This window comes from Cuculus canorus, chromosome 1, assembly GCF_017976375.1.
Source record: "Cuculus canorus isolate bCucCan1 chromosome 1, bCucCan1.pri, whole genome shotgun sequence".
NCBI lineage: Eukaryota > Metazoa > Chordata > Aves > Cuculiformes > Cuculidae > Cuculus > Cuculus canorus.
In genome coordinates this window covers 125,653,949-125,669,330 of record NC_071401.1, presented here as the reverse complement: position 1 = coordinate 125,669,330, position 15,382 = coordinate 125,653,949, and the positions used below count along the sequence as shown (strand labels likewise).

The window sequence follows — 15,382 nt, the reverse complement described above, 5'->3', positions numbered from 1 at the left end:
TCAGCCCCTGTCCTCCACAGCTCAGCCCCCAACAAAACGTCGCAGCCCCCATCCTCGTGTCACAGCTCCCATCCTCACATCCCAGCCACGGCCCTCTATGGCTCAGTCCTCAACCCTCATGTCTCAGACCCCAACCCCACATCTCAGCCCCCAGTTCCTTTCCCCCATATCTCAGCCCCTGTCCCCAACATCTCAGGCCCCGATCCCCACAGCTCACCCCCATCCTCCACATATCAGCCCCTGACCCCCATGGCTCAGCCATGATTCTGTGACTTGCTGCCACTCCTTGAGTGCGTGGGCCAGCCTGGTCCTGCAGGAACCAGCAGAGCCCTGGCACCTCCTTGTCTGATGTGGTCCTTTGTCCAAGTGTCCGTGGAGCATCCCCCAGCACTAACGCTCCCTTTGGTACGGGACACCCAGACCCCTCCAATGGGATGTCTCATAAGAGGTTATGGTTAATCTCTCAGAATCCATGCCAGGGACAAGGCACGCTTTGACAGTTCAAGGCCAAGTCCAAGGCCCTGCGCCTGGGCTGGGGTAATCCGAAGCACAAATGCAGGCTGAGAAGAAAATGGTTTGGGACCAGCCCTGAAGAGAAGGATTTGGGGGTGCAGGTGGATGAGAAGTACAACAGGAGCTGGCAATGTGTGCTTGCAGTCTAGAAAGCCAGCTGTGTCCTGGGCTGCATCAAAAGCAGAGTGACCAGCAGGGTGAGGAAAGGGATTCTGTCCCTCTACTCTGCTCTGGTGAGACCTCACCTGGAGTCCTGAATTCAGTTCTGGAGTCCTCAGTGCAGGAAGGACATGGACCTGTTGGATCGAGTCCAGAGGAGGCCATGAAGTTGATCAGAGGGCTGGAGCACCTCCTGTACACAGACAGGTGGACAGAGCTACACTTGTCTAACCTGGAGATGAGAGGGCTCCATGGAGACCTTATAGTAACCTCACAGTACTTAAAGGGGGCTACAGGAAAGCTAGGGCTCTGTATCAGGGAGTGCAGGAATAGGATGAAAGGGAATGGTTTTAACCTGAAAGAGTGGAGGTTTAGATGATATCTTACAAAAAAAATGTTTTCCTGTGAGAGTGGTGAGGCACTGGCACAGGTTGCCCAGGGAAGCTGTGGCTGCCCCATCCCTGGAGGTGTTTAAGGCCAGGTTGGATGGGGCCTTGGGCAGCCTGATCTAGTGGAAAGTGTCCCTGCCTATGGCAGGGGGGTTGGAACTGGATGACCTTTAAGGTCGCTTCTGACTCAAACCATTCTGGGATTCTATGATTCTGTAATTCTATGATTCTATAGACCAAGTCCCAACACATGGAGAAGCATTTTGGAGGTGAAGGGACATCCTTCCCCACAGGCCCTCTGATGCAGCCAAACCTTTGCACATGGCTGGAACTCCAGGCAGAAGAAGGTCTACCTCCTAGATGCTACCTGTGCACCTCCCTTCCAAGAGTCCTGCGTGGGTCAGAAGCCTGGTCCAGCCCTCACAGCTGCTAGCTTTGATGGAATGGTCAGTTTGGAGCCTTCCTCATGTAAGGCTCTGTCAGCTTTTCTGTTTGGGTGAGAAGTTTGAGCCATTGTGTTCCATGCAAAGTTTGGACTGGAATAAACAATTTGCATCATTGAAACGAGATGTTGTGGGTCAGGGTCTTTTTGGAGTGAACCTGTTTTTAGCCCTGGGGTTACCTCAAAGCAATACCATTTGCTGAGTAATAATAGAAGGCATAGAGGATGCTCCTGCTTAGCTCTAGGCCGCCCAAGTCTCCCCTGAAATGGACAGGAAAATTTTTCAACACAGCTCCCATGACACCTTCTCTAGGGGCTTTGTTCCCTTCCCTGGGCTGCTAAACATCTGCTGCCTTCCTGATGCACAGACAAGAAAGGGATGGAGAGGGAGGAAAGGAGCCTTGTATGTTCCACATTCCCTTCCAGAAGCCTGTGAAGCTTCATCAAACATTGGGCCAGTCACTTTGTTTCTATGGAAACAAAATTATTACTAATATACTATTTTAAAAACAGACACACGATTGACACTCCAAATATAGAATTTTAATACCATTCTGCACCTGCCTTGTCTGTTAGGGCAGAGCGGATGCGAGGGTGGAGTTCACAAGGGGAAGGGACTGGCAAGGGTGCCAAGTGTCGGTGGCAGCAGTGGGTGTGTTTGCAACCTGAGAGCAGGCACAGGCTGTCCTTCGCGCTCTCTTCTGCAGGTCTGTCCCACTTCTTGTCCCCCCACCAGTGTGGGGTGCCATGTTTCCTGCCTGCTGGCGAGAAAGATGAGAATGCAAATTAGTGATCGGGTCCCAGGACAAAGGGAACACTTGGAGTTTTATTTAAAAATCATGATGGCACTGAATGTTTTTGATGCTGTCTTTCATAGTTTGGGATCCTGGAAGGTCTGTGACTCGCAAGCCTCAAGGGTCCTTTCACACGGCGTCTGCTCTCCATCCTGCAGATGCCAGGGTTCGTTGCCAGCCAAGGAGCAGCGCCGTGGCCGGTCAGTGTTCTCCTCCTCTCTGCTGCCGAGGGAGAGGCGGCGATCACGGCGTGATGCAACTGGGAGACGGGAGTGCCGTGGGCTGCAGGCTGGGGTGGGTTGTGGTGTCTCGTCGATGAACGTGGTGATCTCATCTCGGAAGAAGCAGGCACTGGAGCTGGAGCCCCTGGGCAACAGCCCCCCCTCTAAAAACTGCCGTAGGGTCGTCAGCTCGTCTTCTGGGGGCCGCCGGCGGTGCTGGTAGTCATGCAGGTGAGGAGGCAAGAAGCCAGGGCCTCCAAGCTTGCGGGGAGTGGAAATGCGGATGTCATCAGATGAAGACCACTTGTGTAGGAAGGATGGAGCAGAGCGGTGGGCGGAGAAAATGTTAGTTTCATCATGTGACATTCTCCGGGAGATAGGGACCTGGAAAACAGAGAAGGAGGCAGGTGACAGAAGACTTGAAGAGACAGAACAGGAGGGGAGTAGCTGAGGCTTTCTCAGAGAAGACAGTCAAGAGGACACAAAGGCGTGGGAGACTGATGGAGAAGAAAGTGGGCTGCAGGGCTGCCCCTGCGAGCTCTAAGCTCACCTGCAGGTAGTGCACATTGTCCTGGGGCAACAACATGTGGTGCATGGGTAGCAGCTTGATGTCCCGGGAGTCCCGCTTCACAGCTGCGGCACCGTTCGCATCAAATCTCACTTTGCAGATCCTGCCATCACCATAATCATCACACACACCATCTGTTGGCAAAGGGGAGAATGGCAGTCAACACTTGTCAGCCAGAAGAGCAGTGTTATCAGGGCACCTGGACACCATCCACCACCTGTTTGACTTCTGCCCTACTTGTAGCTCATCTCTGAACAAAGACCTCTTCTTTCTGCTCGCAGCAGCCTTAAAGCACCCTAAGACTGCCCTGTTTGTTCTGTCTTGCTTTTGAATTGCTCACTGCCAGAACTTGGACCTTTGGATCAGCAAGTTGGGCTGAGGCCCAGCGTGTCACTTTCATTGTGGTTTGGCAGCTGCACACACCATCGCTACCCTTGCATCTATTGCAAAGGATGTTGCACTAATTTTTCCTGGATGCTAGTGAGTCCTAAGGCAGCAAGTGAGTGGCGGAGTGCTCTCCAGAATAAATTTTCTCGTGGTTGCTGACTCCAAGCTATAAAATGAATCCCACCTAGCCACACACACCACCACTCCTACTGCCACCAGGTCTTTTCCCAAGGCAGACCCCTCTTTCCTCTGCAGTTTTTTTGGGGAGGTTAGTGAAGAAAAGTGACGGTGGAGTGGTGAGAAGCTTACCATCATCTCCATCTTCCTCTGACATGATAGCCACACACTGCTCCCACACAGTGCGGAGATCTGCTCGGTAGCGCTCACAGGACCAGATGAAGGAGGGGAGCAGCAAGGTCTGTACCATGGAGCACCAGAGCACAGCCAGGACCATCCAAGTTGGGGCTGTATCATAGCGCAGGCTAAAAAAGCTCACGACCTTTGAGGTATGGAAGAGAAAAAACGTGGAGAAACAAGACAGAAGTATGGATCAAGGCAGAAAGATACCAGTCAATTCTGTAGTAGAATGTAATCTGTCTACAAAGGCATATAGTGATAGGACTAGGGACAATGGCTATAAACTGGAGAGGGGAAGATTTAGACTAGACATAAAGAGGAAATTCTTCACAATGAGGGTGGTGAGGCACTGGCACAGGTTGCCCAGGAAAGTCACAGCTGCCCTGTCCCTGGAGGTGTTCAAGGCCAGGCTGGATGGGACCTTGAGCAGCCTGATCTAGTGGGAGGTGTTCCTGCCCATGGCAGAAGGGTTGGAACTGGATGATCTTTAAGGTCCCTTCCAACTCAAACCATTCTATGATTCTATGATTCATCCATTCATTAGCCCATGCCCCCCTGAAAAACTGTTCCTGGGGTGCTGCCCCAGGTTTGCTGGGCCACATTCCAAGCTGTGTGATCTCTAACATGAGACCTGGTGTTAGCATGCATTCTTTCCTGTGCTCATTATGAGCTGAAACTAAACAGGTGCTAACAAAGGACACAGCCATTGGGAAAAAAAACAAAAACCAACAGTGACTAAGCCTTTGTTCTTTTCATGATTTCCTTTGAGAACTTCCCCAGCTTTCCAGTCTTGCAGACAATCAACCAGCCAGCCAAAACCTGGATGCTGACTACAACCATGCAAGCAGAAGGAAAAACAAAACTGTTTGCAACAGCTTTTAAAGCTGGTGTATCTGTTCTCCAGAAGCAATCTGGAGAAATAGAAATCTCATTGTTTTCATGGAGACAGATCCCCCTGTAAGCTTGCAGAATAATTTCCTCTCCTCTCAGCCACTTAAAAAATTCACAGTGGTTTTAGCTGTGCGGTGTGTATTCCCCAGGTTTAGATTTGACTTAAGAAAATGCTACGATGGAAGGATGAGAGAATTACAGCAATCTTTTTAAAACAGACCCTCAGAATAACCCAGATTCAGATGCAGCAACTCTGCAGCTGGTGGACAGACGACAGAGTTTCTTCTCTAAAACTTCAGAGAAACAGAAATCTAGTTTAACTGCAGACTCTGAAGGGAAAGGGAGAACTCGCTTCTTACCAAGATAGGCACCCCAGTGAGTGTGTCATACAGGAAGACAATAGCACTGATGAGGTTGGTCATCTGCAAGGAGGTCTTGGCTGACTCGGAGCCATCCAGCGAAGACCTCCTTTTGCCTCGTACATCCTCCACTACAATGGCCGGCACATTGAAAGTGGTGTGTGCTGATGAAGAGCAGGATGATGCTTCCTCTGCCCTTTGATGGCGGCACTGCCGGCGTCTTCTGTGTGCCCACAGGGTCTGGTAGAAAGTGATACCCACACACACCAAGCCCATGACGATCCCTCCGAGCAGCAGGAGGCTAAAGCAGACCCCAAAGCCCAGCCCTATCTTGCTGACAATGAACTGGCAGCCACGGGCATAGTAGCGCTCGCCATTGTTGTGCCAGCCAATGGAGGGCAGGGTAGAGAGGATGAATGATACCATCCAGATACCCATGACAGCGTGCAGAGCCTGCTTCTTGGCATTGCTCAGCCGGTAGTTGACTGGCCATCTCACCATCCACATCCGGTGGTAGGAGAGGGAGGCCACAGTGAAGCAGGTGGCCAGCGCCAGGGTGTAGTATGTGGAGACAAAGACCTTGCAGATGCTTTCATTCCAGTCGTAGTCGGAGGACTCACGCCGCAGCTGAACCACAGCATAGGTGGTGAGGGGTACTGCTGCCATAAGGATGTGGGTCCCAGCAAGGAAGCATAGCAGCAGCTCCAAAGGCTTGTGTTTCTGTTGTTTGGCTGTGATGCTGAGGATAATCCAAGAATTGGCCAACAGGGCTAACATCCCACATGCCAGCCACCACAGTGAATTGTTGTGCAAAGTGGACTCTGAATCAGAGTCCCCCATGCTGCTGCACCTGCTAGGCTGCACCCTGCCCCGGCTGCTGGGATCTTGTAAGAGGGCGAGTGGGACTCCGCACTGGGGGAGACACGTCCCTCCTCATCTGCTGCTGCTGTGATGACAGGTGTACGCAGGCTGGAGGGGTTGTTCAAGGCATTGCCACGAGGTGCTAGGCAGAACAGCAGTCAACTCTGTCTCACCTTAAGTCCTCCCTTTCCCTTCTGTTTGCTTATATTTCTTTCCCTTATTCTAACTATTTCACCTGCTTTTCCCCTTGTCTTCTTTCTTTTTCTTTCTTCCACCTTCTCTCTCTCTGTTTCTCATGAACACTTGCCAGTGCTGCTTCCCTCTCTTTCTGGGGATCACGTTTTTTTCCCCTCCCCATCTATTTCATCCCCCTCCTCCACTCTTCCCCCAAATAAAAAGCTCTCCTTACTTCATGTGCCCACCAGGCACTTTCTGTCTCAGGGACCACCTTCTGCTGGGATTGGTGATGGCCACACGCAAACAGGGACTCCAAAGAGTTTGGTAGTAGCAGGTGCCTGCTGCCCAGTGTTCTACTGAATGAGGAGCTAGCCAAGAGTTTCAGAGAAGATGGGAGGCAGGACAAAGGTCCCGCAGAAGCGGTGAGGGTGGCACATACAATGTGTGTAACCCCCTTCTCACCAAATGCCACGCTCGTGGCCAGGTAGAGGTTCCCGCCAAGGCTGTCAGAGAGCCATCAGCGGAGCGTGAAGGGTGAAGAACAAGATTCAGAGGGTTCCCTATCCAAGACCTCACGGCACCCTCGCTGTAGTGTCCTTTTTGCTGTCCTCCAGGAATCAGACAGTTCTTTCAAGCTTCCCTGCACGGCGCAGGGCAGAGCTGGCAAACAATAAGGAGATGGCAGGGAGGGGAAGATCCTTTTCAAAGGTTCCCTTGGAGATTCAGGGCACGAGGTTCACTGTAGAAGAGAGAAAAAAGTAATTTAAGATCATTCAGTCTCCCTGGATATCTCTCTCTCCTTGCCTACACAAATACCTGGTCATGATTTAGGCAAAGCACTCCCTGTGTCCTTCAGGGAACAGAAGAGCCAAATCTGCACCAGTCCTCACATATCTCAGGCTGGACTCTGGCCGCCAGCAACTCCTTCCAGTGCTGCTGAGACACTCTGTGCTCACCAGTCTGAAGCTTCCCACCAAAAGCGCTACTAAATTAATTTCGGTAAAGGAAGGCCCAATTCACGTTACTCTCTGCTATTCGGGTCCTGCCCTCCCCACACACACGTTCCTACCCCTTGATCTTACCACACAGCTTCCACAGCTCAGTCTTTGGACCTCAGCTTTTCTCCACCAGTGCTCTGGATTGCATTCTGCCACTCCGATCCCGTCCCATCCATGGGTGCATACCACCACTCCACAGCCTCGAAACACAAGTCCTTCAGCCACACATTTCATCAACTGGCATGTTTCTGCTAGAGCAGCTCTGGTCTCCTGACACTCCATGGTTACAAATCCAGCAAACAAGACTTGCTAACCTAGTCCTGGGACTACCCACCTTTGCCATCGTCCTACCAGCTCACACCACCTCTCCTGTCTCCGTCCGTAGGGGACACCCAAGTAGTTTATTCCAGAAAGGTATAAGCCTATTCTGAGCCTTGACCAGAGCAGACATAAACTTATCTTTCCATGGATAGATCAGTGCTCCCCAAGTCTAAGATAATGGCTCAGTTCCCACTCCTCCTCTTTCTTCTGCTTCTCCGTATTTTCTCACCCTCTGTAACCACCTGAGGCTTTGCCTCCTTTCCTTCCTGCTTGGAGCAGCTTGCCATGACTGGATTGTCGATGCCCCCATTCTGCGCTGGTTCATTTCCCCCCAACCCCTCCCCCCCCCCCCCCCGAGTGCCATCGCTCTTGCAGTTAGGCCTGCAGCCTCTGGAGACGGTTCCGAAGCTCGCCGGCCCTGATAATCCCAGGGGAACCAATTTCCTTGCAGCACCTCCTTGGGCTGCCCTTCCCACCCAGCTTGTTCTGCTCGCCCACCACTGCCTCCTTGATGAGGCAGGAACCCCCCTGGCTTTAGGGCCCCATTCTGCTCCCCTCCCGCTCCTGGAGCTGCTGCAGGATGGCCAGCTCGGGGACAACCACCCTTCTCTGGCCCTGCTCTACGGCCAGAGCCCCCATTCCCCTCACCGTGCATCCCAGTGGGGTGACTCCTGGGGCTGGGGACCCAGCAGGGGTTGAGGGCGGGGGGGGCTGCAAGGAGATGACCCAGAATAAATGTAAGAGGGAGCGGGGATGTCCAGGGTGTGATGATGCCCCAGGGTGTGTGTGGGGGTGTGTGTGCAATGATGCCCTAGGATGTGGGAGGTGCTGGGATGCCCTGGGATGCAGGGGATGTGGTGATGCCTTGGGATACAGGGGGTGCGGTGATGCCCCGGAGTGTGGTGATACCCCGGGATGCAGGAGGTGCAGTGATGCCTTGGGATGCAGGGGGTGTGCGGTGATGCCCCGGGATGTGGGGGATGCATTGATGCCCCAGGATGCAGGAGGTGCTGTGATGCCGCAGGATACAGGGGGGGTGCAGTGATACCCCAGGATGTGGGAGGTTCAGTAGTGCCCCAGGACGCAGGGGGTGCGGTGACACCCTGGGATGCGTGGCGGGGGGTGTGTGTGCAGTGTTGCCCTGGGATGCAGAGAGTGTGCGGTGATGCCCCAGGATGCAAGGGGGGATGCGGTGATGCCCCGGGGCGCGGTGGTTGCGGCGCTGCCCCCTCCCTCCCCACCCCCCCCCCGGTCTCCCCGCATCCCGGGCGCGGCGGCGGCTCCCGCGGGGCGGCGGGGCAGCGCGGGGCGGCTCTGGGCGGGCGGCGGGGGCCGCGGGGACCCATCTTACCTCTCGCCGGAGCCAAGCGCTGCCATGGCGACGGGCGCCCCGCGCGGATGCGCTGCCTCCGCCCGCCCGCACCGCGCCCCGGTCCCCGCCGCGGCCCCGCGCTCCGGGCGGCGAGGGGCGGGGAGCGGAGCCTCGCCGGGCCGGGCGGGCGGAGGGCGGGACGGCCAGGCGGGCGGGGGAGCCGCCCCGGCCCCGCCCGGCGGGAGCGGGGAACGCGGGGGGCTCAGCCGGGGGTGGTGTGCATCCGTGCTGCCCCTCATGCATCTCTGCTGCCCCCCCGTGTGCATCCGTGCTGCCCCTCATGCATCCCTGATGCCCCCCCGTGTGCAGCCCTGCTGCCCCTCGCGTGCATCCCTGCTGCCCTTCGTGTGCAGCCCTGCTGCCCTTCGTGTGCATCCCTGCATCCTCTTGTGCAGCTCTGTTGCCCCTCATGTGTGCCCTGCTGCCCCTCATCCCCTCGTATGCTTCCCTGCTGCCCCTCATCTGCATCCCTGATGCCCCTTGCGTACGTCTCTGCATCCTCATGTGTGCCCTGCTGCCCCTCATCCCCTCGTATGCTTCCCTGCTGCCCCTCATCTGCATCCCTGATGCCCCTTGCGTACGTCTCTGCATCCTCTCGTGCACCCCTGCTGCCCCCCGTGTCCATCCCTGCTGCTCCCTACGTGCATCCCTCTTGCCCCTCATACATCTCTGCTGCTCCTTGTCTGCATCCCTGCTGACCCTCACACACATCCCTGCTGCCGCTTTTGCACATCCCTCCTGTCCCTCCCCCATCCCTGCTGCCCTCGTGCATTCCTCCTGCCCCTCGCGTGCATCTCTGCTGCCCCTTTTGCACGTCCCTGCTGCCCCTTGTGCGTCCCTGCTGCCTCTCCAGTGCATCCCTTCTGTCCCGTGTGCAGACCTGCAGCCCCTCTTGTGCATCCCTGCTGCCCCTCATATGCATCCCTGCTGCCTCTTGCATGCAACTCCCTTGCCCCTCATGCATCTGTGCTGCCCCTTGTGTGCATCCCTGCTGACCCTCGCACACATCCCAGCGTCCCTTCGTGTGCATCCCTCCTGTCTCTCGCTCATCCCTGCTGCCCCTCGTGCATCCCTGATGCCCCTCACGCATCCCTGCAGCACCTCACGCTTATCTCTACTGCCCCTCACGAACATCCCTGCTGCGTCTCAGACATCCCTCCTGCCTCTTGCACATCTCTTCCGTTCCATGTGCCCATCCCGGCTGCTCCGTGGGACAAGTTGAGCACCCCCTGGGAATGCAAGCTGCAGGACGGGAGGTCAGGTTGACCTGATCGAGTTGAAGGTGTCCTTGCTCACTGCAGGGGGGTCGACTAGATGACTTTCGCGGTCCCTTCCAGCTCGATCCATTTCTATGATTCTAAGAGAGTGCCGGGTTCCTGTTTCCAGAGGTGGAGGTACACTAAGAGGCATCAGGAGGATGGGCGCTGGCATAGAAAGGCAAAGAGATGACAGAGAGACCTGCAATGGATGCTTGGAGAGCAGAGGGACCAGGAAGCTTCCTTGGGCTGGGTCCGTTTACTCAGCTGCTGTGATGGTCTCTTCCATTGGATCGCTTGCAGCAGAGTGGTCCCACGTACATGGAAAGGGGAAGAGAAGGTAGGAGACAGAGTGGGAGTAATACTCAGAGGAATGGGATGGTTGTGTCAGAAGGATAGAGGTCCTTCTCCATCTGCGCCACCTCAGTGAGGGCAATCCTGGCTAGAAAGTCTTCAGAAGGCAATGAACATCTCAGTTTCCTCAGTCATGGTCTTGCTACTGAAGTGAGGGCACTAGCACTATCCTTTTTGCTCCTTTTAGGAACAAGTCTACCAAAATCTCTGCACTCCTCTCCACCATCAGAACTGAGAGTGGGGTTGGAGTCCGTGTTTCTGGACAGTTAGAGTGCAGCTACTTTAGCACCTCAGTTTATATTAGGACAACATGAGCAATTTAGCATGGACAGCAAATGGACCTGACCCTACAGATCTAAGATCTACCCAATTTTGTCACCCCCTCTGACAGGGCAGATTTCATACATAATTCTAAATAGGGTCTGAGGTGATTCTGAGTGCCTTGGATGCCAAGGAATTTCATCTGAGGTTTGTATGGTCAGCAGAAAGAGAGACTCCTGAGTAAGAAAGCTGAAAGCACTGGTGCTCCTCAGGCCTGGGCCAGCAGTATCCAGAGACATACAAGAGATCACCTCTGAGACAAGACCTGTTTGCATTGCGCTGGTCATTGTGACTGGGGCCTCTTTTAGAGACAATGAGAAGAATGAGGAGCCACTAGAACAGATTGTGCTTTGCACCAGATAAATGATAGGAGGCACTTTTGGGGAAGGCAAGTGTCAACCGTGCTGCTGTGCTCTGGCTATTCTCTGGCATGCAGGAATTGCTGTGGTGGAACAGCCCCGGAGTGGTCTGATTCAGTGGTCACTCCAGTCATAGCATGAGTTGAAGACATGAGAAAAGACAATAATGCACCCCCCCCATCGTTTCTTTTCAACTCCTGTCATTTGCGAGAGGTTTGTGCTTTGAAGTGAGGTGGTCTCTATCCACAAATGTAAACATTTATGCAGCTCCAATTGTGTCATTTGTATGAATTACTTAGCGTGATAAACTTCCACATTACCATCCTCTTCTGATTCAGAAGTTGAGTCTCCTTAGCGTGAGTTGTTAGCCTGACTGCGTGGGTGAATAAATCCTCTGATATCTCAGGGAAACAGCAAACCAAGCTTCTGGCACATTCTGTGCTGCCTGCCTGCCCCAGCTCTGCTCAGCTAGGGCCACCCTGCAGCACAGCATCAGCTCTACAGAGATTGGTGAGCAGAGCGGGATGGGGACAGGTGCTCCCATCTCGAGGAGGCTTCTTGTGTTTGCAAATGTGCCTGGGTTCTTACTTTGAATGAGAGCACAAAACTGAAGATTTACTGTGAAGCGGAATGAAGAAGAAGAGCGTACGACCTAGGGCTGTCGTACTCCAGAGCAGATGCTCATCCACCCAACCATCTCAGCTAAATGGATTTAAAAGACTCTGTTTATTTGCCTAGGATTTCCAGACGCCTGGTTTCACTGGTTTTGATAAGCAGTGGGTCACAACTGTGTACATTCTGTATATTGACAGTGCACATGCAAAGGAAGACCAGTGCTCGGATCTGGAAAACCTGAAGCCCCTAGATACACATGGTTCCCTGTGTATCTAGGAAGTCCAGGCTAGACGTGAGACCCCCCACCCCCCCCCCCGACTCATCTCCTAGAAGGACTTACAAATCTGGGAGCTATTTTTAATTCTCACAGAGCCAGGCTGGTCTACGGTGATCTGCTGTCTAAAGGCTCACTAGCTAACTAGACTATTCCAAGGCATCCAGCCCCTCAATGTCAGGGTAAAAATTGTTTTCTGGAAAAGTTTGTTGCATAAAGATCAGTTATTTCTGGGCAGCAGCTCTGCAGGTCCAGGGAAATGCTCTTCCCAGATTCTTAAAGGAACAGAGCTCATTAACCAAGAAACAAACACCAGAACTGTAGAAGTAAAATCATTAATAAAATAACCAAATTGACTTCACAGGGCTCTGATGGTTACTGAGGATGCTTATTCAGGACTTTGACAGTGACCATGGGAAGTTTCACACGTTTCTCCTAAATCATGTATGCAATTAAATCCATCCTTAGAGCCCAATATATGGCTTATGCAGACTCTCGTGAGGCTACGCTGGTGTGCTTGCAAGCAGGTTTCCTGGCATCCTTCCTGGCTCTTCGAGCAGGGTGTGGTTAATGGCTAACGAAAATTGAGCCAAGCAGATACTCTGGCATATTCCCTCAGAAAAAAAGACAGTGACTGCAATGTCCATTTGTCATATCCAAACCTTGGTTCTATTTGTAGCACTGTACAGAAAAATTTAGTGAGATTCCTCAGATAATTCATCTGTAAATTGGGCAAGTGATAATAGCTCACAGCAGGGGACAGACAACTTGCGCTGGTCATGAGCTACACAGAAATAGTAAGGGCTTGCACTGTAAAAACTGGGATTTGAACTTGTGGGCGCTTGTTGGCAGCCAAATGTTTTTTTCCTTACACAGCTGTGCACCTTCTACAGGATTTTTTTCCTCTGTGACATACGTAAATATTTGTATCTTATATTCTCCTTGAGAAAAGGAAGTATCAGGCTAGGCTTGTCAAATACATGGTTTTTATGAAGCTGCATGCTCTTTGCTAGAGGTGTTTGTATCCTACTGCTCACCCTGCCCCCATGCTCACCCCATGTAATGCTTTGTGTTCTTCTCTTCTATATGTTACTAACTCCTTTTTCATCCCTCTTGCCCTCGTGGTCTCACCGATAACCCAGCACAGCGAGTTCCAGTCTGTAAAAGATGTAAAAATGTTGTTTCAGGATTTAATTACACCACTTTCCAAAATTACTGAGCACTTACTTGTTTGTTCTCATACACAGAAAGGATAATTAGGAGCTCTTGAATCATTAATCTGGGAACCTATGATATCTGGAAGGAGCTGAAATGATTTCTTTTCTTTGGATTTGTAACACAGAACTGCAATTTTCTTTCTACCACCTATTCCTGTAGCTTGTTTAGGTATGTTTGAGATTTCTCAAGACCATAACAACATTTTATTAATTCAAAAATAGGCTGGGATTTCAGGAGCACTGCTGACGTGCTGGATGGAGCTGGGCCCAGCCAGGGAAGTGCTCTGGCTCTCCTCATTGTTCCAGCTGGTGTGCTGGTTCCTCTGGTGTCATGGTCCTCACAAAGCCATTCAGAGGATGCCTTCAAAGATGATCAGAGGGCTGGAACATCTCCCATGTGAGGACAGGCTGACAGAGTTGGAGTTTTTCAGCCTGGAGAAGAGAAGGCTCTGAGGACACCTTATAGCGGCCTTCCAGTACCTGAAAGGGGGTACAAGAAAGCTGGGGAGGGACTTTTTACAAAGGCTTGTAGTGATAGGATGAGGGGCAATGGGTATAAGCTGGAGAGGGGCAGATTTAATCTAGACATAAGGAGGAATTTCTTCGCTGTGACAGTAGTGAGGCACTGGCACAGGTTGCCCAGGGAAGCTGTGGCTGCCCCATCCCTGGAGGTGTTCAAGGCCAGGTTGGAAGGCAGCCTGATCCAGTGGGAGGTGTCCCTGCCCATGGCAGGGGGGTTGGAACTGGATGATCTTTAAGGTCCCTTCTAACCCAAACTATTCTATGATTCTGTGAAAGTCAATGTCACTGTTACTGCTGTTCATCCCCAGGACCTCACCTCCACCCAGCTGCCTCTAAGCACAGACAAGCTCAGAGGAGGGACTTCCCAGCACCAGAGTCTGTAATAGGCACCTTACCACCAGCCAGCTGATGCCGAAGCATCGAGGAACTGGGGTTTCTCCTCTCTTCCCTTTTTGATTCCCTGCCAGTGAGTTAATCTCTGCCACCACCTCTTATTCTGCTATTCTCTAATTGTCCAAATCTGGAAGCACCTCTAAGGCTCGGCCAAGGCAGCTAGAAAACGAACAGGAAGAAAGCCAAAGACTTCTTCAGGGGAGAAGTTGACGGGCATGAGACAACGGCTGCATGCCATGGTTTGAAGGTGTTGATGGAGTATAAGCACACTAATGAACCCTGGGATCCCTCCTAGAAAACACACACTTGGGATTACATCCAGAGCTGAGCATCTGCAAGGGTCTTGTATTCCTACTCTACGCTCACCTCTGAGAAGGTGCTAATGGAAGCTGCTCTCTCTCTCTGCAGCTGCATTAGGCTGATGAGCCACTCAAATGGATGCTGAAAACTGCCCTTTTTCCCTCCCCCTGAGACAAAAAGAAATTAGAAGAGGCTGAAGTGCACAGCTTCTTCCCTTCTAGGCCTTGGGAACATGGAAAGAAACACTCAGGGTCATTTGGCTCTGAAGGCTGAGAGATATGAGTGCTTTGCTGCAGAGCCCGCGGGGAGCATGAGTCACATGGATTGCCTCGCAGATCCGGGCTGACAGCATCCACCACATCACTGCTTCGCGTTGCACTCAGAGGGCAGAAATAAACTAGGAAGCAGGAGGGGCTTGGGGACATATGGCTATGGGCCGGGGTTATTCCAACCCACGTGTTTCTGGTTCATCAGAGCTGGGCAGGGCAGCGTACTCAGCTGCATCTAAGCCCCTTCATCTGCTGGAGCAAGCGAGTCTGTGGGTCCTGACAGGGAACCATGCATTTGAGGTGGATCCAAAAGACTGAAGCACGTGCTTTTCCCTTCTGCAGCCCAGAAATGTGGTGAACGGTAGTACCAGGAAGACCAACACATTAGGGAAAACCATGACTTCTCATTTTTTTTTCTCAACCCTTGCTTTCCATGATGTTTCTGTATTACCAAACAGAGCTCTGGTTGCTGTTGTTGTTTTATAACTATTGCCGTGTACGCCTTTCCAAGTCCTCCCATCATCTCAGGGCTACTCTGTCAAGCTGTCACCACATCATAAAATATGTCTGTCATTGTGTCTGTTGTTTTGTAGAGTTGTACATCACTGTGGTTTGCATCATGCAGATGCATTATTCCATCGCATAGAGTAGATACACCCTCATCACACCTAGCAAAGGGAGAAATCCTCAATG

At 52.5% G+C, this 15,382-nt stretch overlaps 1 protein-coding gene across 1 annotated transcript; it reads right to left on the bottom strand.

Moving 5' to 3' along the window:
- Positions 1–2,054: 2,054 nt before the first annotated feature.
- On the bottom strand, positions 2,055–6,493 carry GPR162 (G protein-coupled receptor 162). The gene is made up of 4 exons (XM_009566698.2): positions 5,081–6,493; positions 3,783–3,972; positions 3,069–3,220; positions 2,055–2,902 (listed from the first exon to the last, which is right to left on the bottom strand). The coding sequence occupies exons 1-4, from the start codon at positions 5,918–5,920 to the stop codon at positions 2,375–2,377; spliced, it is 1,710 nt and encodes a 569-aa protein (XP_009564993.1). The 5' UTR covers positions 5,921–6,493; the 3' UTR covers positions 2,055–2,374.
- Positions 6,494–15,382: the final 8,889 nt, after the last annotated feature.

Excerpts from the sequence above, each read along its gene's own strand:
- GPR162 (XM_009566698.2), bottom strand. The coding sequence starts at position 5,920 with ATGGGGGACTCTGATTCAGAGTCCACTTTGCACAACAATTCACTGTGG. Across the intron at positions 3,973-5,080 it reads TCACTGGGGTGCCTATCTTG|GTCGTGAGCTTTTTTAGCCT; the intron begins GTAAGAAGCGAG and ends CATACCTCAAAG. Across the intron at positions 2,903-3,068 it reads ACAATGTGCACTACCTGCAG|GTCCCTATCTCCCGGAGAAT; the intron begins GTGAGCTTAGAG and ends TCTGTTTTCCAG.